Here is a 21,462-nt window from a genome sequence, read left to right as displayed (position 1 = left end):
CCAAGGGATCTCTTGTTTATCTGAAGGATGAGGTCATGGAAAGGGAATTGCAGAATGACAGGTAGATGTCCACATTCTGATGTATATTCACACATCCGGGTGCTTCTTGTCTTCAGTCAGGCCCATCTGTGCAGTAAAATACAGGTGACACATCCTAGGTGTGCCGCTGGCCACCAGGACGCACGGTGAGACTCTGGAAGCCTTCATAGCAAGCCAACTGCTGCTTTCCACTTGACCTCTGTTTCTCCCGTTTAAGCTTCTAGTCATTCAATAAGCACTTGTAGTGTTTTTCATTTTTTTTAACCAAATATGCAATTTGAGACAGCATGGTGATATTTACCGCATCTATCCACTGTTGTTGGCGAAGTCTTGGATAAATGGGATTTTCATAATAACTGCAGTATAAATACAGAGAGAATCTAAGCTTCTTATATTGCCTATAATCTTAAGCACAAAGTGTAACTTTCTTTCCTTTTTCTTTATTTTAAATGAGAGGGGAATCTTTGAACCCTTTAGTTTATTACCTTTTTATTTTGAGTATCATGAAGAAACTAATTCTTAGAAGCCAATTGTAGTTCTGTAAAGAGAGAGTAATTGGGGGTTGGGGGTTGGAGAGATGGCTCAGTGGTCAAGATCACTGACTGCTCTTCCAGAGGTCCTGAGTTCAATCCCCAGCAACCACATGGTGGCTCACAACCATCTGTAATGGGATCTGATACCCTCTTCTGGTGTGTCTGAAGACAGTGACAGTTTATTCACATACATAAAATAAATAAATCTTTTGGGAAGAGAAAGTAATGTCTTTGGGGTCTTTGAAGGCGAACAAACTCTCTGATTTTATGTTGAAGGGAACCAGGGAGCCTTATTTAGATTTTCAGTTAATATTATGACACCACTGTGAAGGTTTTGGTGTCTCTCACTCCTAGCAACTTCTTCCAACACTACCATTTAACTTACTAATTCCAATTACTCGTGGTCTGCAAATTCATCCTTTTAGTCAACAAGTCCTTCTCAGGATAGTATCAGTGGGTCTCATTAACCCATCCCTTCTTTTCACAGAGGGAAAAGAGGTTGTGTGGTCCAGCAAATGGGTACTGAGCCTACATTCTGTCCTGCATTATAGATTCCAGGGAAGACACACAGGGTATAAATGTGTGAGTAGAAAGTGATGACAGCCATATAGGGTAAAGAAGAAACAGAGGAGGGCTTTTCAGTTAGGGATGGGAGGTAGGGATAACACCCAGGAGGAAGTCTTGTCTCTCTGGATGATTTTGCTTTTCATCGAATGTCAGGGGAGGAACTGAGAGTTTTAAGCTGAGTGTGAAAGGACCAGATTGAGCGTGTGAGTTAGAGTGGGTGTAGAAAGAGAGAGAGAGCACTCTGCTCATAGAGAAGCTCATGGGGGAGGCTTGGGGGTTTCTTTGAGCTGCTGGTCTCTGTATTGTTTGTGTTTCTTTAGCTGGCCATGCTGGGAGTTGCCCGACTTCATTTATCAAGGGCCGAGTGATAGCAGTAGGCTACTGAGGTTTCTGGGCAGAATGGCCTTTGTCGTAGCTTTGCAGCTTTTCCAGAGTGGCGGCGTGACCGTGAGTGCAGGCTACATCAGTGCCTGGATTCTAGGAAGCTTGTTTATAAGAACAGCTGGTATGCTGGCACTCCTTTGCCGGCCCCTGGCTTATTATTTTCCTAGTCTTCATTAAGCAGTTGAGCAAGTGAGGAAATGCAGTCTCTGTGGCAGTCCCTGGCCTTGAGCTGCTTATAAGCATTAAAGGTAGATAAGTATATACACTTATGAGTCTGCCAACCAACATTAAGAGACACTGTGTAATTAGGCGCTGATACAATGGACAGAAACAGGAAGTGTGATGGGCCACTTGCTCATCTGCTTGGCATTTGGGTGTTTGGAAAGAGGTTTCCAGGCTACATAAGGATGGTGGGACTTGGCAAAATCACAACACACAGGAGGTTAGAGTTGATTGAATATTGCTACCGAGTTCAACCAGCCCATTTCGTAAGTGAGCAAACCAAGATCCTGTTGACGTTCAGACAGGTTGGGCAAGAATTGTACTTCCTCTTTTCAGAATCTTTGTCCAATTCCTTTTCTGCTTGATTCACCCAGGGGTGCCTATATGTATACATACATGTTTGTGTATGTGTGTTTGTACTTATACTTCATATTGTTAGGGGCGAGAGAATGGAGTAGCTTCAGGTTATTGCTTGCATTTTGGATTTCAAAAGACTGGGACCGGGGGGTGGTTGTGTCTGCTATTTGGATCGAGGTGGAGAGAAGAGAAGCTAGGTGAGGGATCTGGGAGGGAAGAAGCAGTTACGCACGATAGAAAAAGTGAACACTGACCTATGCACTAGAAAACGGTCAAGGAAGCCTTGGTGGGAAGACCCTCTAAAGTAAGACATACCCGCTCGGTTGTGAGCCTAGCTTTTAACAGCTGAGCCCAGCTCTCTAGAATGTACTCATTCTGTTGAAGAATGAGACAGTTTGTATACTAAAACAGACAGATCTTGGTGACTTTGCAACAGAAGTTGGTAAAAAAAAAAAAAAGAAATCAGACCAACATGGTTGGCTTTGTCCCCCCTTTACATACATCAAACCAACTCAAACAAGAGAACGGGAAAGCTGAGAATCTGTAGTTCCAAATTAGGGTTATTACGAGAATGTTTATTTTGGGGGTAAAATGCTAATATCGAGTTAATTAAAAATGCTAGGTTAAGTAGAGATGGAGGGGTTGACTCTGATAGAGGGATTGGGCTATGTCCAAGATGTGCCTCAGGATCAAAGAATTTTGGAACCAGAGGGGTCTTGGTTTAGTGTTAGGGGATCTAAAGTTAGTTGGATGCCAGAAACACTCAGATTGCTTAAAAGGCAGGAAGAACCACAGCCAAACAAAAGAAGTTCCTCACCCTGTTGTAGACTCACAACGATCTCAGAGGTATATGAAGGTATTTTCAAAAAATCACCTCAGATAGTATTATTTTTCTTTTTCTATTTCTATGTGTGTGTGTGTGTGTGTGTGTGTGTGTGTGTGTGTTGCATGTGTCTGGGTACTCATGTGTGGGTCCATGTGCACATGGAAGCCTGAGGTTGACGTTGGGAGTCATTCTCAATTGCCCTCCTCCCCTTTTCATCGAGCCAGGCAGGTGCTTAAGCCAAACCCAGAGCTCACTGACATGGGTAGTCTCTCCAACCCGTTTCTTCTAGGGATCCCCTGACTTCAGTGCTGGAATTACAGGGAGACTGCTGTACCCACTTGCTATATACATGAGTCGTGAGAATCTGAAGTGTTTTCCGGTGGCGTGGCAAACACTTTCACTACTGAGCCTCCCCACTCTTCACAGGCAATTTTAGTAGTGTGTTCAAAGGCCTGGACCTGTGTTAGCCCTCTCTCGCCGGCCTTAGCCATGTCGATACACATGGGGAGTGGGGATCAAGGGTCTCGGAAGTACCCAGCCTCTGCTTTCTTGACTCTCACTATCTCGAACCTATCAGTGACCTTGTCTGCCCGTTCCACTGTTTTGTTTTTTCCTCTAGTCATTAGCTTTTGCTATAATCTTTTTATATTGTGCAGGGGCCGTCTTTAAATATGGCGTTTCACTCGATCCATCTCTGTCCAAAGCCACAGGGTTGAAGGGAAGAGCTAGTGCGTGGGGTGCGCACATGTGTGCAAGTCTTTACGTAGCCCAGCCTGGTCTGGATCCTGTGCTGGATCCTGTGAACCTTTCCTCTGAGTCTCTCTAGTGCTGAGATTACAGGCGAGCACTTCTACATCTGGTGGGGGAAACTCTAGGTTAGATAAAGCTTTTCCATTTTTGTTTTGTTTTTTCAAACAGCACAGTGGGATTAGCAATTGACTCTGGAATTGGGAGAGACTTGAGAGGCTTGAGTAATAAGCCTCGGCAGACCTTCCGTCTAATTAGGCTTTGCGAAGCAGAGCTGCTGTGTTTGAGTCAGAAATGAGGGGCTTGGAGCCTACCCCCCGTTGCTCCTTGGCCAAGAGGCGGTCCTGTGATCTTTGTCCAGTTCAGTGCTTGCTTCTGTCTGTCCCACTGGTTTCTCCCTCCATCTGCTTCACTAAACGTGGTCAATTCACCCTCTCCTTCATTCTGTTTGTAGGAGATAAATGGGTAATTTTACAGGTCAATATTATAGTCCCTTAAGAACTGATAAATTATTAGCCAGGCATGGTTGTGCATACCTAGAATCCTAGCCCTTGGGATTCTGAGGCAGGAGGATTGCAACTTTGACACCAACCTGGGCTGCATATTGAGACTCTATATCAACCAAATACATTGAAATTTTTTTTTTAGAAAAACAGACTAGCCCAGCTCCGTGGCTCATACCTGTAATCCCAACAACTGTTGGGAGTTTGAGTCAGGATTTCCACAACTTTGAGGCCAGCCTGGATTTTAATATAAGGCCCTATCTCAAAACAAAATGTCTTCAAAATAATCTAATAAACCTTTGCTTTTTACTCCCAAGAAATCAAGAAGTTCAAATAGAGTACGTGTGGGGTAGAACGTAGGGGATGTGGGGCTGCTGGGTAGTGTTCGTACACAGCTAGGTGATCTGTGACAAGTCAGACATCAGGGGACTGGCGAATAACCTCCCATCCTAAGTCTGAATCCTGGCTTAGGCTGGTGGGTGTGGTCAGCCACATGCACACTCAGGGGCCGTGGGTGGGGGAGGCTGGTGTCGAGGCTCCGTTTCCTAGAGCTTTGTGTATCTCCTCAGGGCACACACTTCTGAGTCCACCATGGGGGTGGGGCACCATTGGACAGATGGTTTCCTCCACCCAGGGCATCTGCTGAGCTCAGTAGAGGGTGTCTTGGCTCGTTTTGCAAGCCGAGGGAGCAGGAAAAGGAAGGGCAAAGCCAAACGCTGAGAGCGAAGACACAGAACTTATCACCGAGTAGCAGGCTCTCTTCTTTCTCAATTTCTAATGTGAAGTCAAGTTTCTCAACAAGGAAACCAACCACCATCCACCCCTGACAGCCTCCACCCCCCCACCCCCCACCCCCGCTTCAGGCTCAGACTAAAGAAAAGCCTAAAAATCTATCCTAAGCTCTAAGGAGGAAAACTCAAGAGCAGATAAGAGATGAGGAAGTACCCTGGCCTCACTTAACTGTGGGGTTGGGAAAGAATAGACTGGGTTCAAGTTTCGAGATGCTAAGAAGACAGACCCTTGATCACCTTGCAAACGGTTTTTTGCTTTGTTCTTTCAGTGACCAGGGTAGCTGTAAATCTAGAAGGGATTTGTTTTGTAGCTGGTACTTTGGGGCCTGCCACAAGTTTCATACAAACTTCTACATCTCACTGAGGATGTCAAAGACGACTGCCAAGTCCTCTCCATTTCTAAGGCCGCAGGGAAGCAGTCACTAGTCTTTGCTCCCTGCTCCTCTTCTATGTCTTTCACAGCATCTCAGTGCTTGTGATTCCCCCCACCCCAGGTTTTTTTTTTTCTTGTGGTTTACGGAGACAGGGTGTCTCCTTATGACCCTGACTCTGTGGCTCTGTAGAACTTGCTCTGTGGACCAGACTGGCTTCAAACTCAGAGATCCATGGGATTAAAAGCATGGGTCACCATGCCCAAGAGGTCCTCCAAGTTTTTATTCTGGAAGTTGGTGTGACTCTGACCTGCTGGGTGAAGTTTTTCTTTTAGAACATGGCCACCGATTTATTCTCTCAGGACCCAGCTCAATGTGTGGATTCCTCAGCAGGTGCTTGCAGGGATAGGTGTCTACTGTCTGTGGCCTTCAGAGACCGGACAGACTGGGTTTGAATCTAAGAGCGTCTGCTCCATTGTTCGATACACGTTCCAGGAATGCCAAAAGTATGCCTGTTTGTTTAAACAAAGCAAGCGTACATCATCAGGCATGCAGGTGCCATAGAGCTGATGTCACGCTGACGTTGTACCCGACGGTATGACTGTGTTGTTGTCGTTGCCGGTGTTGTTCCCCTTTGTCCCTATCTGACACCTCTCTTATTTCTTTCAGCTTGGGTTCCTCAGCACCATCACAGCCCAACCAGAACAAAAGACTCTGAGTCTCACGGGCACGTACCGCCACGTTGACCGTACCACTGGCCAGGTGCTAACCTGCGACAAGTGTCCGGCAGGAACGTATGTCTCTGAGCACTGTACCAACACGAGCCTGCGAGTCTGCAGCAGCTGCCCCTCGGGGACCTTTACCAGGCATGAGAACGGCATAGAGAGATGCCATGACTGTAGTCAGCCATGCCCACGGCCGATGATTGAGAGATTACCTTGTGCTGCCTTGACTGACCGAGAATGCATCTGCCCACCCGGAATGTATCAGTCTAATGGGACCTGCGCTCCCCACACGGTGTGCCCTGTGGGCTGGGGTGTGAGGAAGAAAGGGACAGAGAATGAAGATGTGCGGTGTAAGCAGTGTGCTCGCGGTACCTTCTCTGACGTGCCTTCCAGTGTGATGAAGTGTAGAGCCCACACGGACTGTCTGGGTCAGAACCTGATGGTGGTCAAGCAGGGGACTAAGGAGACAGACAACGTCTGTGGCGTGCACCTGTCCTCCTCCAGCACGACCCCATCTTCCCCTGGCATAGCTACCTTTTCTCATCCTGAGCACACGGAATCCCACGATGTCCCCTCCTCCACCTATGAGCCCCAAGGTAATGCAACCACACGAATTACTTACCTGAGGAAGGCTTTGAGCCCGGTAGAACAGGCTTATAAACCAAAGATGCTCTCACCACTTTGCCAAATCTAAAAATCATCCCTTGGAGGAGGGAGCCTTCGTTTTTATTTTTGTGGCTAATTAAATTTGGCTTCTTTGGGCTTAATAGAGATATTGCAACTCAGAAGGTTTCTATTAGGAGACAACAGATATCTAGAAACTAGGTTACATCAAACTGGCAAATAAGAACGGGCGAGAAATCAGGACAGTGTGTGACCTTATGTAAATCACTTAACCCATTCGGTGCTGGGCCCAAGTGAGTGAGTTGAGAGTGATTTTAGTTGCTTAAGGTTCCTTTCAGATTAAAAAAAAAAAGTTATGCAAAATCGTGGGTAGATGGAGCGAGAGGGAGAGACAGGAGGAGAGAGCTTGTCATTACATATCTGGAAGGAAGGGAGGAATGTTGCCTCCAAGGTAGGACAGAAAAGATGGACGTTTAAATCTGAGTGAAGATGACCAGCCCTCACATCAATTTTTTTTTCAGCTTGAGTTTATGGCCTACCAAATTCCAGTTAACACTCGGGCAGAAGTTCAAACTTTGCCAGATCCTCTCTCGTCTCATTTAGTTCCCATGAGATAGAGCCAACTTACATTGTGCCTACTAGCACACTGTCAAGTGTGATGATGTCTGGGGGAAACACTTCCTCATGGCCGCCATTTTGAAATGAAGAGACAGGAATGAGTAACTCCAGGGGCTGACACAAGGCAGGCTCTGTCCCCAGAGACTTTCAGGTACTATCCCTCACACTCCTTCCATGAGGACTAATTGTGGAAATGCCACAGAAGTTCTCAGAGCCAGCCCCAACCCTCTGTGATCTCAGATACAGCCTCTAGGAGAGTCCAGCCTTACTCTATTTACTGACCTGTTGCCCAGGGTTGGCTTTGAGCCTGCACTCTTCATCTTAGTCACGGACTCTGTTTCATCACTGAGTCATGAAAGGTGAGGGAGGAGGGCAGCCAGCAAAGGAATTTAGTTGAAATGCACAATCAAATCAACGACCGGCTGACCAGTGGCAGATACACTTTTATCCCTGTAGAACTTGAAATCGAGGGGGAGCTAACTAGCAGAGTCTAGGAGAGCTCAAATATTGTTTTTCCCGAAGATGCCCATATTCTGGGCACAGAAACAGAGTTTAACTATCCATATTTTTATCTTTTATATAAAGATGCTGTTCGGGACCTTTGTGGAAATGTGCAAACTAATATTTGATCTTAAGCATCAGTCATCTCTTCTTTGATTACCCGCCCTCACTTAGAGATGACAAGGGACAGGAGAGAATGTGTAGATGCCCAAATATGGAAAAGCTCTTCCCCCTCCTTACTCTTTTTTTCTAGGCATGAACTCAACAGATTCCAACTCTACTGCCTCTGTTAGAACTAAGGTACCAAGTGACATCCAGGAAGAGACAGTGCCTGACAATACAAGCTCCACGAGTGGGAAGGAGAGCACGAACAGGACCCTGCCAAACCCACCACAACTTACCCACCAGCAAGGCCCCCACCACAGACACATTCTGAAGCTGCTGCCATCATCCATGGAGGCCACTGGTGAGAAGTCCAGCACAGCCATCAAGGCCCCCAAGAGGGGCCATCCCAGACAGAACCCACACAAGCATTTCGACATCAACGAGCATTTGCCCTGGATGATTGTACTCTTCCTTCTGCTGGTCCTGGTGCTCATTGTGGTATGCAGTATCCGAAAGAGCTCTAGGACTCTCAAGAAGGGGCCCCGGCAGGATCCCAGTGCCATCATGGAAAAGGCAGGGCTGAAGAAGTCCTTGACTCCAACCCAGAACCGGGAGAAATGGATCTACTACCGCAATGGCCACGGTGAGCTTCTTCTGTTTCCTCCGTGTGTGTAGAGCGCTCGACCTCCCTCCCGCTCTCTAAAGAGGTGGGAAATCTGTAGGTTGTGGAGCCCCTTTGCTTCACCAAGGGCTTTTCTTGATCTAGCAGGTTCTAGAACATGATTCTGACCAATAACACGTTCAGAGAGAATCACCTCTTTCTATTTCCTTCCCTTGCACCATTGGAACTAGAAAATGTTGCAGAACCAGAGACCTGCAGGTCACTGTGAGGGACTTACATATTTTAACTGTGTTCTTTAGTAAGTGAAGGAATTTAATTCAGCAAGGTTTCGCTTACACAAGAGACTAATTGTTCAGGACTCATGGCACCGGACTTCACATTTCTTACTACTGCATGCAGCCCTTCCTTCTTTCTCTTTAGAAAGAAAATTCCAAATTCATACTATTTGTGTGCGGATTATGGGGTATGTGTGCGTGTGTGTATGTATGCACGCATGCTCGAACATGCTATCATGTGGCGGTGAGAGGACAAGTTTCAGGAGTCAGTTCTCTCCTTCGACTGTGGGCTTGTATAGCAAAGAGCTTTGACAACATAGAGCCATCTCACCAGCCCACACTTCCCTTTCTGTCACAGGACTGAGGAAAAAAATAAAGGGAGTTCAAAACTAAATTGCTCTAAAGTTAGCTGGGCTGAAAGGTTTAGATGTGAACCTTGCTTTTGGCTCTGTATCTTCATACATACACATTCTTTACAGAAGTGCGCGCATAGACACACACACACACACACACACACACACACACACACACACGCACGCACGCACGCACGCACGCACGCACACTTAGAATGTCACCCAATCAAGTGAGCAGAAATATCTGTTAGGAGATGGATACCCACAAGATAAGACTGTTGTCTTCGTCTAAGGCTGTGCCTCTCACTTAGTAGTCTCTGCGTGTTGAAAGAGGCTGGAATATTTTGGTCTTTTCTCTTTTAAGGGCAAAAATAGCTTACAGTACTTATTTGTCTCTGCGCTCAGCCTGACATGAAGGCAGCAATTTTGTTCCCTGCTGTGGTCGTAACTTCCTTTCCTGAGTGAAAGCAGGCTCTGGAAATCCCATTCAGATGTTTCCTTTCCCATCTACAGATAAAGGTGTGTGCTCACCTTCCGACAAACTGGCTTTGAAAGTACTCATACTCTTTGGTATAGTAATTCTATTCTGGGACTTTATCACTGAGGTATAAACAGATATTTTTTTTTAAAGTAAGCACAGTGAACATAAACGCTCTTTTGTGGGGAGAGCAGACAGGATCTTGCTCTGTAGCCAGGCAGGCCTTGAACTTGTGATTCTCCGGTGTCAGCCTCTTTAGTGTTGGGATTAGAGGATGACAAGCCTGGTTAACCTTACAACTATTTAACTTAGCCTTGTAAATCATAAACATTGTAAACAAAGTACCAGTTCCAGGGAATTAGCTGAGCTCATGCTGAACTGTGTGTGTATAGTGGAATGCTTTTACTCGGTCCAAAGAATCGTTTATATTGGGTAAAAGGAACAGACAGAACCACACAGCTTATGACAGTCCCGACTCTTTTAAACCTTCAGAGGTCGGAAGGAAAGATGCCAGTGGGAAGAATGGTTCCAGTGTGGTAGGATTTTGTCCTCTTTCCCCTCTCATTGTTAGTACCCCACAAGTGGCACATGTTTTGTATACTAAAAACGTCAATCACCGGACGTTGGAGAGGAACGTTAAACCACAACTTATTTTGCCTCCTTTACTGACTTCGGAGATTGCTCAGTGGGATGCTGGGGAAGCACTCTGCATGGTACAGACTCCCAGGGCTGTCCAACTTTCTGACATCGCAGCCTCGAGTTGTCACCTGTGCGCGTGCTGGGCTGTCTTCATAGCTCTCCCGGGATGCCTGTGGCCCTTGGGCTGCTGGTTGGATGTATCTGGCTGAGAGCCTGTGTAGACCCTGTGGAATCCTCTGGAAACCTGGTGACTGGAAATGCTTCACCATTGACTCTTTGCCTTTCTAATAAAAACTTTTAAAAAGCTCCCTATGGAGACATAATCCTAACTTAAGAGAAGTTTTGAGGAGAGGGTAAAGAATACCTATATTCCTGTGGTCGGGTTGGTCTTACTGTTGTTACTGTTATAGTTCAGAGACAGTGTCTCACATAGCCCAGGCTGCCTTCAAACTCACCATGTAGCCAAAGCCGCCCCTCAATTCCTTATCCTACTGCCTCAGACTCCCTTGTGCTGCAATTACATACATGTGCCACCACATCCTGCTTCAGATTTTACTCGATGCCATCTGTTCTTCGCTACTGAAGCAAATCTTACGCACTAGAGTATGTATTACAGAATAACGTGTTATATTTAATGACGTGTATAATACACGTCACATTTATATACACAGTCACTCAAAAGACAAACTAAATTTCCCAAATTGTTTCATGGGCCTTTACCCTTCAATAAATTAGTACATTTCCTAACAAAAAAGATATTCTCTCCGTAAAATATTTTGTAGTGTCCAACCTCAGTAAGCCGAAAGCTGAACCAATACTTTGTTATATACATTGCTGTCTTTGTTGGCCTGGTGTCCAAGTTTGCTTTCTGTCCTTATGATAAGCAAAGGAAAGCTGGAGGTGGGGCAGGGTTTATTTGGCTTACATTTCCATGTCATAGTTCATCATGGAGGGAAGTCAGGGCACGAACTCAAGTAGGAACCTGGAGGCAGGAACTGAAGCAGAGGCCATGAAGGAGCACTGCTTACTGGCTTGTTCCCCATGTCTCTCCTGCTTGATTTTTTAGACAACCTCTGCACAGATGTAACACCATCCACAAAGGGCTGGCCCCTCCCATATCAATCGATAATCAAGAAAGTGCCTCACAGGGCTGGAGAGGTGGCTCAGTGGTTAAGAGCACTGATTGTTCTTCCAGAGGTCCTGAGTTCAAATCCAACCAACCACGTGGTGACTCACAACCATCTGTAATGGGACCTCATGCCCTCTTCTGTTATGTCTGAAGACAGTGACAGTGTGCTCATATACCTAAAATAAATAAATCTTTAAAAATATTTATATAAAAAAAAGAAAGTGCCTTACAGACTTCTCTACAGGCCAATTCAGTGGAGGCATTTTTCTTAATTGAGGTTCCCTCTTGGTAAGTGACTCTAGCTTGTTTCAAGATGACAAAGGACCCCCCCCACTAAAATACCCTCAGGAAACAAACAACTAACTACCCAGTTAGGCCTTGACAGAAAGAGCATTTGGTTTCTTTATTTGGTGTGTGTGTGTGTGTGTGGGGGGGGGGTATGTGTGTGTGAAAATGGGGTGTGTGTGTATATGTGGTGTGTGTGTGTGGTTGTGTGTTTGTATGTGTGGTATGTGTGTGTGTGTGTGTGTGTGTGTGTGTGGTTGGGTGGTGTGAGTGTGGTGTGTGGTGTGTGTGTATGGTATGTGTGGTGTGAGTGGTGTATGTGTGTGTGTGGTATGTGTGTGTGAAAATGGGGTGTGTGGTATGTGTGGTATGTGTGTTTGGTTGTGTGTGTGGTGTGTGTGTGGTTGTGTGTGTATGTGTGGTGTGTGTGTGTATGTGGTGTGTGTGTATGTGTGGTGTATGTGGTGTGTGTGTATGTGTGGTGTATGTGTGGTGTGTGTGGTTGTGTGTGTGTATGTGTGGTGTGTGTGTATGTGGTGTGTGTGATTGTGTGTGTGTATGTGGTGTGTGTGTGTGTGTGTGTTTGTACTTATATATAGGCAGGTAAATGTATGGGTATGTACATGTGTGCACATGAGCGTGGATGGCAGATGTTGATATCACGTGTCTTATCTCTCCTTTCTCTCTCCTGACCAGGGTCTCTCACTGAGGCCTGAGCTTAGTGTAGCTCCCCAGTTTTACTCTGAAGTCTACCATCTCCACCACCTAAGGTTACAAGCGGACCTTGCACCGCCCTCTAGGTGCTGGGATACACTCTCCACTCCTCACCTTTGCATGGCAAGCACTTTGTCCACTGAACACTTCCTTCCCTTAGGATGTATACCTTTTCCCTCGAGTATCAGATCTAGTCTAGGATCACATTTTCAGTTCAGCTGCCCCCTGTAGTTCCCTGTGCTCCAAGTCTACCTCGTTAGAATATGTGACTATCCTTTTAAGACTATGTAGATCTAAAGTTATCCATCCGTGATGATTCTACTAGTCAATGATGGGCTGTTATAGTTTGTGATCAGATACATTTATAAACATGCTTTGGGGGCATAGTTTGAACATTCCAGAGAACACAGAAGGTTGTAATAAAGGCTGGTCCAGGAGCAGAAAGCAAAAGATCTTAAGCATTCTTTTAAAACATGTATCACATGATTATTTGATTGCTTACATAGTGTGTTGGGGTGTACATGCCACGGTGCATGTATAAAGGTTAGAAGACAATTGCAGAGGTCCGTTCTTTTCTACCACTATGTGGACCCCAGGGATAGAACCCAGGTCTTAAGGCTTAACGCCAAGGGCCTTTGCCCTCTGAGCCACCTCACCAGCCTGCCCTTCAACATCCTTACAGCTTTTTTTACCTCATGAAATGTCATGTGTCCTTACAACAACATCCTGTTTTATATAAAAGGGATGGAAGTGGGAAAATCAAACCCAACCCAGTCACACACTTCAGTCCCTTCCACGGGGCGTCTTTCAGTCGTCTCTGTCAGGTATGAGGAGCCCTTTCCGTAGTTCAGCCTTCCTCGGGTTTCTGCATTGGGATATTTCTGTGTGAGGTGTTTCTCTAAGGAAGGCCTTTTCTTACCAAATTGCTGGGTTCAAGGGTGCAAGCAGGTAAAATCCCATTACAAAGAGGGATTCTGTTCAGTGAGAGCTGCGGCAGGTGCACTGGGCTCTCTGTGAACAAAGCCTCGTTGATCTGAGTGCATTGTGCTTAGGCAGCAGATTATCCCGCCTCACGAGATAGCTTCCTGGTTCCTGCCCATTCACACTGAATGGCTTATGAGAATGAGGACTGAATACCCAGGAGTCTTCTATCAAAGGTCCTGCGAGACCGCCTTTATTTACTCCTGCCCACTGTAATAGGACATGCCGGGCTGTTCTTTACAAAATTATTATTATTGTGCGACAGCTTCATATGTACACATAGTGCACTGTGGTTATATTCCCCAACCATTGACTCTGGTGACAGTTTCCCTTTCTCTCAGAATGCTTTCTTCTGAGTAGTCTCCTCCTTGCTTTCCCATTAAAGAAAATGATACCCCACCTCACAGCTTGCAGTGGTGGTCCATGAACAGGTCTTGAGGAACGGATCTCACGTCCTATTTCTTGAAGGGCTCCATGTTGAGCAGGTACCGATCTGAATCCTGCTGTGTGCTGTGGCAATGGTTGTGCTGTGTCTCAGTGACCTGCGGGATCTTGTTTGCCTTATCAGACCTCGGCACTCTGAAGCTCCTGCCTTCTTATCATAAAGCCCTCTGGCACTTCTCTGTCTGCCATTGGTATACAGTTTCTAAAGTTCATGTTTCAAGCACTGCAGTTCTGCTCTCGAGGTGTCCTGAGGTCAGACCCAGGAGCTGCACTGTCGGACGGAGGCTACATACGCTCCCTTGTTTTCCAAAGTCAGAGGTTAAAGGTTGCGAGGGTTCGAGGAAGCTGTGGTTTCTTGTAATATACCCACTTTAGCATTGGGAATCATAAGTAAGTCCCTCTAGAATTTTTGTCTATGAACCCTATTTAAAGGTTTTGTTTTTAGGTTAAGCTGTCATGATGACATGAGCCTATTGTTTGGGCTCTAATTGCCACCCTTTGTCAGCTTTGTGGAAATAGATTTCTTTTCGTATTATAATCCCAAGGTAATGGGGTCGGTGTGGGTGGGAGCACAAAAGTTTTACTTGATTTAAAATGAAAACGAAGGGGCTGGAGGGGGTGGCTCAGTGGTTAGAAGCTCAAGCAATTCTTCCAGAGAACCCAGCCAGCTCTGAGGGATCTAACATCTCTGTGGGCACCTGGTCTCGTGTGCACATACGTATAATTTAAACAAATAAACATTTTTCTAAAGATGATTGGTGCAAAAAGCCAAGCGTAGAGGCTCATGTCTGTAATCCTAGCACTTGAGAGGGTGAGGCAGGGGCACTGCTATAAGTTCTAGGACAGCAAAGTGAGTTGTAGGTTGGCAGGGCTACATAGTGAGTCAAAAGACAAACAGATGAATAAAGTGAAATAAACGTAGGCTACACAGAAAATATTTTCTATTTGACCTGTTTTTTTCCTCATTCACAAATGCACACACACACACACAAACACACACACACACGCACACGCACACACTAAATGATAATGACAGTAAAACTTAGTCTCCCCACAAGTGCACTGAGGAAGTGTGAAAAGATCCCCCCGAAAGTCACTTTGTTCTCTTTTGTCTTCAGAAGGCACAAAGCCTTGGTCCAGCACTATTGACAGTGGGGTGGCCGAGAAGAGGAACCAACTGTGCGCTCTCACGGTTGTTTCTAGCCGGTGCCATTGCCGTTTCTTTTCCTTCAATTATTTACCGTCCGTCATGTCTTTCTTCCCCATTCCTTGCGTTTGCAAAAGTGTCTGAAGTTTGAGACCAGGCCATCCGTTTTGCTAGAAACTTTAGCAAACGGGGGTGTTTGGAAATTGGGTTAGACAATGCCAGCGTCCACTACGTACTGGTGGAGGAAGTAGGGGGAAGATTTAGAGGGAACACGACCCTGCTGTGACTGCACTGGATCGTGTTTCCTTTTGCTCTTAGGTTTTAGACTACGAGTTAAAATGAGATGTAGAAGAGGGAGTGAGAAAGGGAACTGGATTTACCTAGTTTACGGTGTGTTTAGCTTCTGGCTGGCCTAGTTGTTCAGTGGTCTGCCGTAGGCGGCTAGCGTGCCCTTGGCGGTGAAATCAGTGTAACACACATGACCTACGGAGCCAGCATTTTCCTTAAGTGGACAGCAGCAACCACTGTGAGGTTTCTGGGGCTTCCTTATGCGTGAACTGATGTGCTTCGGGGGCCAAAGGGGACAGAGGTCATTCTTCGTACTTGGCTTGTTTTATTTTTTACTTTTAAAAAAAGGGTTTAATGTGGTCTGGGCTGGCTTTAAATTTGTTGCATAGCAGAGGATGGCCTTAAGAATCTGATCACCCGTCTTCCACTTCCTGAGTCTGGGATGGCTGCAATCCTAAGCGTACATGACCTGGCTTCAGGGTTTGTGTATGCAGACAAATATTCTGTCAATTTTACATGTGTAATGTTCTATATAGCAATCCATTCTGAGACACTCGCCCGAATTTCTAGTTCTTAATCTCCTCTCATAGCCTGTAAATTCTTAGAGGAGAGACACTAGGTTTTTTGTTTGTTTGTTTTTTGTTTCCATCTTTATTAAATTGGGTATTTCTTACTTACATTTCGAGTGTTATTCCCTTTCCCAGTTTCCAGGCCAACATCCCCCTAACCCCTCCCTCTCCCCTTCTATATGGGTGTTCCCCTCCCCATCCTCTCCCCATTACCACCCTCCCCCCAACAATCATGTTCACTGGGGGTCCAGTCTTGGCAGGACCAAGGGCTTCCCCTTCCACTGGTGCTCTTACTAGGCTATTCATTGCTACCTATGAGGTCAGAGCCCAGGGTCAGTCCATATATAGTCTTTGGGTAGTGGCTTAGTCCCTGGAAGCTCTGGTTGGTTGGCATTGTTGTTCATACGGGGTCTCAAGCCCCTTCAGCTCTTTCAGTCCTTTCTCTGACTCCTTTACTGGGGGTCTCATTCTCGGTTCAGTGGTTTGCTGCTGGCATTCGCCTCTGTATTTGCCATATTCTAGCTGTGCCTCTCAGGAGAGATCTACATCCAGTTCCTGTCGGCCTGCACTTCTTTGCTTCATCCATCTTATCTAGTTTGGTGGCTGTATATGTATGGGACACATGTGGGGCAGGCTTTGAATGGGTGTTCCTTCAGCCTCTGTTCTAAACTTTGTCTCCCTATCCCCTCCTAAGGGTATTCTTGTTCCCCTTTTAAGGAAGGAGTGAAACATCCACATTTTGGCCATTTTGGGTCATTTTGAATTTCACGGCACTAGGTTTTTACCATGTGGCCCTACACTTGGCCCATGCCTTGGGGCTCAAATGGCCTGTGTCTGAGCTGTTTCCAGTGGTAGCTACAATGCCTTGAGGAATTCAAGCTAAAGTTAACGAAAAAGCAAAATTCAGCTTCTGGATGCACCAATGATAACCCAAATGCCTTATAGGCATTCATAACCAATACTTGCCTGACCACATTGAGACAGACGGAACATTTCCAGTGCCTAGAACATTCTGCAGGATGGTGGTGGTCTAGAACATCCAAAGGCTAATCTACTTATTCTTTTGAGCCGTTGAACCGTTGGGTTTGCCCCCGTTGGCTTACAGCGGTGTTCTGTTAGGAAATTAGACAAGGATTTTGTTTTCAATATTTATCTTATTTTTAAATCTTTGTTTTATTTTATTTTTAATCATGTGAATCTGTGTGGGGTATATGCACATTGAGGGTGCTGGGAGCAAACTCACGATCTCTGCAAGACCAGTCAGTGCTCTTGGTCACTGAACCATCTCTCCAGCCCTTAAGCCCAGGGCTCTTGGTGGTGTGTGTGTGTGTGTGTGTGTGAGCGGTACCGATTATTTGTTGATTCTAGCACAGATTATTTTTGAGCCCCACAGGAAGTCTCCATAATTGTACAGCTTGCGTTGGAACCATCCGGTTCTTTTTTTTGTAGTGTCAGAAGAGCCCACAGTCAGTGTGTAAATTATCAGAGGGAGTCATAGTCTAACAAAACTTGATCTGTAGGATCAGGTGACATGTGCTGGGCCAGAATGTGAAGTCTACCATAGGTTTGCCATTTCTCTCTCACCTTCTGCTAACTGGAGCAGCTTAGATAAGTATATGATCTTCTCCTCTTGGAGCCCTCCTTAAGCTTAACCGTGCTGTGTGTTACCATTAGGGGTACACATTTCTTACTCTGTCACAGGGATGCATAACAAAACTTGAGTGACTAAAATGTTTGTAATGTGTAAGCTATCCTTGTCCCTTTAAAACCCCATTCCCAAATCCCTCCGTCTCCTCCCAACATATCCTGGGATTACCCAGAGAGTGGCATCTTACGTGTGGGCCTACCTCACAAGTATACCTGCATGGACCTGTTACAGCTTGTCTCTTAGTCAAGGCAAAGCCATAAAGGAGGACACAGTGGTTTGGGTTCTCACCTTGACTTCCAATATACTTTGAAGGGGCAGTGAGTCTAAGAAAAATAGTGAACAGACATCTAGAGATTTGGAACTCCGATTTGACTCTGTGTGCCGGAAAGGGAAAATATATATAGAGAGGAGATGGCCTCAAATTAGTATTCACAGAGGTACGTGCGGGCTGGGAGGAAAGGAAAGGTACAGGATTATATGGGCAAGAGCCATCTGTATGCAAGTGCTTTACAAACAAGAGAGGGCTGAGTGGAAGCCTGCACTCATTTCCCAAAGGTTTGCTCCTTGCAGTTCTGAAGAGCGGCCACAGGTTGCAGAAATGACATGGCCAGGACAGTTGATGTCTAGATCTGCCTGCCTGCTGCTAAAAGCCTGTCATGATCCTGGGCCAGTCATGCACTCTCCTTGGTGGTCAGGTATTTTAGTAAAATAAGAACACCTAAGGGCTTGGGTCCCAGAGTTCAAGGCTGAAGGTGATCAGTGTGATAATGCTTTTTTTTTTTTTTTTTTTGGTCTTAGCTGGGTGCACTTCATGTTACCCTGGTATTTTATAGGAAAAAAATGTAGGTTATGTGGGTCCTGCATACATTGTAGGGTGGGAGCAGTGTGTGGCTACTCAGAGAGGGGAAGCCAGCCTTAATCCCAGCTTTATGCTACAGAAGGATTCCATGTCACCGAAACACCAAAGACTACCCAGCAGCTGATGACAGAGTGACCGTAAGGTAGTAAATGCTTCTACGTGTGGCTAGGCAAGGCTGAGTGTACAGGGACTCTGTGCTTATGTGGGGTGTAGAGGATCGATCCTTTGGTATTGAGGGAGATTCAACAACTAGTCCAGAACTAATGTTTGGAGACAGTCCTTTTTTTTTTTTTTTAAGATTTATTTATTATATATAAATACACTGTAGCTATCTTCAGACACACCAGAAGAGGGAATCAGATCCCATTATAGATGGTTGTGAGCTACCATGTGGTTGCTGGGATTTGTACTCAGGACCTCTGGAAGAGCAGTCAGTGCTCTTAACCACTGAGCCATCTCTCCAGCCCAGAGACAATCTTTCTAATGTGTCCAATAGTCCAACATGCATGGTGATCACAGAGCAATAGGAGGCCATGACGAAAGCTCTCATTTATTTCTGAACTTTAACACTGAGAGAGACCTTGGTGTCATGGCAGAGCCTCAGCTACAACTCCTGAGTTTCTGGAAGTTTGCTCATCACCCATGCCAGTTGGGAAGAGATCAGCAGCTCCTGTGTATCTGTAATAAACAGTACTGGGGATGGACATGTCTAAATGTCCCTCCAATCACTGCTTGGTATCCACAAATAAGGTTTAAGCTAGCCCAAAGCCTTTTTAATTGTACATACTCTAATCATGGCCTATTGGTGTGAGCGTAAGTCTCTCTAATAAAAGGATTCTTAAGTTACACGTTTACCACGGGCTGGTGACTGCAATTCATCGCCACTATGAATTTAAGTTCTGAAGGATCATTTGAAGTGGTCAATGGCAGTGGAAGAAACTGTTACTCATCTAGAGATAGAAAACTCATGCTCCAGAAATGAGTTACTTCCCTTGCAGAAGGACCATGGCATAGGCTGGCTTTGCCTGTGGGGTAAGCGCCTTGAGGAAGGTGGCTCTCCGGAGACAGGCAAAGTTCTTGTCTGTCGGGGACATCTTTCACCATGACAACCATGGATTTCTTCAGGGACAAGTGAAGCAAGGGATGTTAGGCTAGAGGGAGATTCTATTCTCTGTCTTAGTTATTCCCTCCTCCCCCTTTGCTCTGCCTCTCGCTATATTCCCTCTCATCTGGGAATCATTGTTAACTGTGTGTGAACTGAGGAGAACCTGTTCAGTAGTACAGGAAAGCAAGCATGCGCAGGGTGCATCGCCCTGGCCTATTCTCAGACAACAGGGGAATTATGGGGAAGATTGGTAGCCAGCATCACATTTAAGGAATCCTAAGGTAAAGAAAACATTGGGATTTTTTTTTTAAAGATTGATTTTTAAATTGTTTTTCAGTGATGTTTTTTATCAACTTAGCAGACTAGGGTTTTTGCAGGGCCTTGGGAACATGAAGAGTGTTTTTGTTTTGTTTTGGGAAACCTAGAGGTTGGACAGTGATGAAACTGCAGGGGTGTAGATGGGGGAAGGGAGAGGGAGAGAAAGAGGGTAAGAGAGAGGGAGAGGAAGAGGGGAATTCTTGTTGTCTAATGTTCACATTTTACATATAGTGGAACTGAGCACAGGAAGTGATTTGCTCAAGCTGTGATGTTTCAGTCAGAGGACAGTTAAGGCTCTGTCCAACATAAGAAGGTTCCCAACTTCTGGGATAATACTTCTTATGTTGTCCATGTTGCCCTTCCAGTCAACGGATGGCATGATTTTGCCCACTGGTAAAAGAAACACTGTGGTTTGAAAATTACTCACAGTTCTGGAGTAAGACAACAGAGAAGTCATTTGCTTCGGAGGATCCTGGAGGTCTTCAGCAGTGGCCAAGGAGTAGATGAGGATGAGGGGAATAGATGGATGGCTTGTCCCAGACTAAGAGCACCCTTTGACCTCTCCCAAGATCGCCCCAATGAAAAGGACCATGGTCCATGGATAATTAGTCAGAGGAGGGAGCTGGTGTGTCTCTTCTTTTGCTGACCACCCCAGCTAGGTGATTCCAGGGTGTGGGAGTCAAAGACCTGATCTGAAATGAATGTCTTGGTCGCAAAAGGAATGAACTTAAATTGTTAAGCTCCTGTAACATACACAAAACCTTTGAAGAGCAAAGGAAGTCCAATTCCTCTTTTCTTTCATCCCAACTGTCTGCCCACTCAGAGAATGGAGCACTTTTGCCTTCCCCTGACTCTTCAGTTTCTCTTGAAAATTCTCTTGTCTAGGGAAAATTTATCATGTTCCCTCTCTCCTCTCTCTCTCTCTCTCTCTCTCTCTCTCTCTCTCTCTCTCCCTCCCTCCCTTCTCCTCCCTCCCCCTTTTTCCCTTCTTTTCTCTCCCCTTCTCTCTTTATATATACGTATGTGCATGTGCATGTGCATGTGCGCCCGTGTGTGTGTGTATGTGTGTATGTGTGTGTGTGTGTGTGTGCGTGTGTGTGTGTAGGTCAGAGGACAACCTCTACCATCAGTGTTCATCTTCCCCCTTGTTTGGAACAGGATCTCTTGTTCCTTACTGTCTACATCTGCCAAGCTGATCTGACATCGTCTGGAGATTCTCCTATCTCTGCCTCCCATGTCCCAATAGAGCACCAGGATTACAGATCTCACTGCTGCATCAGGATTCAGACTCACGTGCTCATGATGTACAACAAGGGATTTACCCATTGAACTATATCCTCAGCCCAATTTAGAAAAACATTCTATTATTAAGACTGGTTTGGGAGGAGAGAAAAAAAAGTCATAGTTCACTTGTCTCAAATGCTTACCCTGCACTGTGAAATACTGCACTGTGGTTTCCATTTAGTTCTCAGGAAAACTTTATGGTGTGAATATTGTACCCATTTTTGCCTACCAGGAACAGAAGTATAAGAAGATCCAGTGTCCCGAGTTCACACCCAGTTGGTAGCAGGCCTGGACTGGCACTGAGGCACCTGCCCTTAGACTCCAGCTGGTTATAAGAAACACTGCTTCTTGCTTCTGTCCTTCATGGAGAAGGAGGGTTGTGATGTGGACAGACAGTTGGAAGGAAGCCAG

At 45.7% G+C, this 21,462-nt stretch overlaps 1 protein-coding gene across 1 annotated transcript in view; it reads left to right on the top strand.

Annotated features, from left to right (window-relative positions):
• The window catches only part of Tnfrsf21 (TNF receptor superfamily member 21), a 74,604-nt gene that overhangs the window by 15,655 nt on the left and 37,487 nt on the right, over nucleotides 1–21,462 (top strand). Inside the window, 2 exon segments of the mRNA NM_001108207.1 lie at nucleotides 6,010–6,661; nucleotides 8,062–8,556. Coding sequence (NP_001101677.1) covers nucleotides 6,010–6,661; nucleotides 8,062–8,556 — 1,147 coding nt within the window.

Source organism: Rattus norvegicus, chromosome 9, assembly GCF_021556685.1.
Source record: "Rattus norvegicus strain SHRSP/BbbUtx chromosome 9, alternate assembly SHRSP_T2T, whole genome shotgun sequence".
In the NCBI taxonomy this organism is placed as follows: Eukaryota; Metazoa; Chordata; class Mammalia; order Rodentia; family Muridae; genus Rattus; species Rattus norvegicus.
This window is presented reverse-complemented; position numbering and strand designations above follow the sequence as displayed.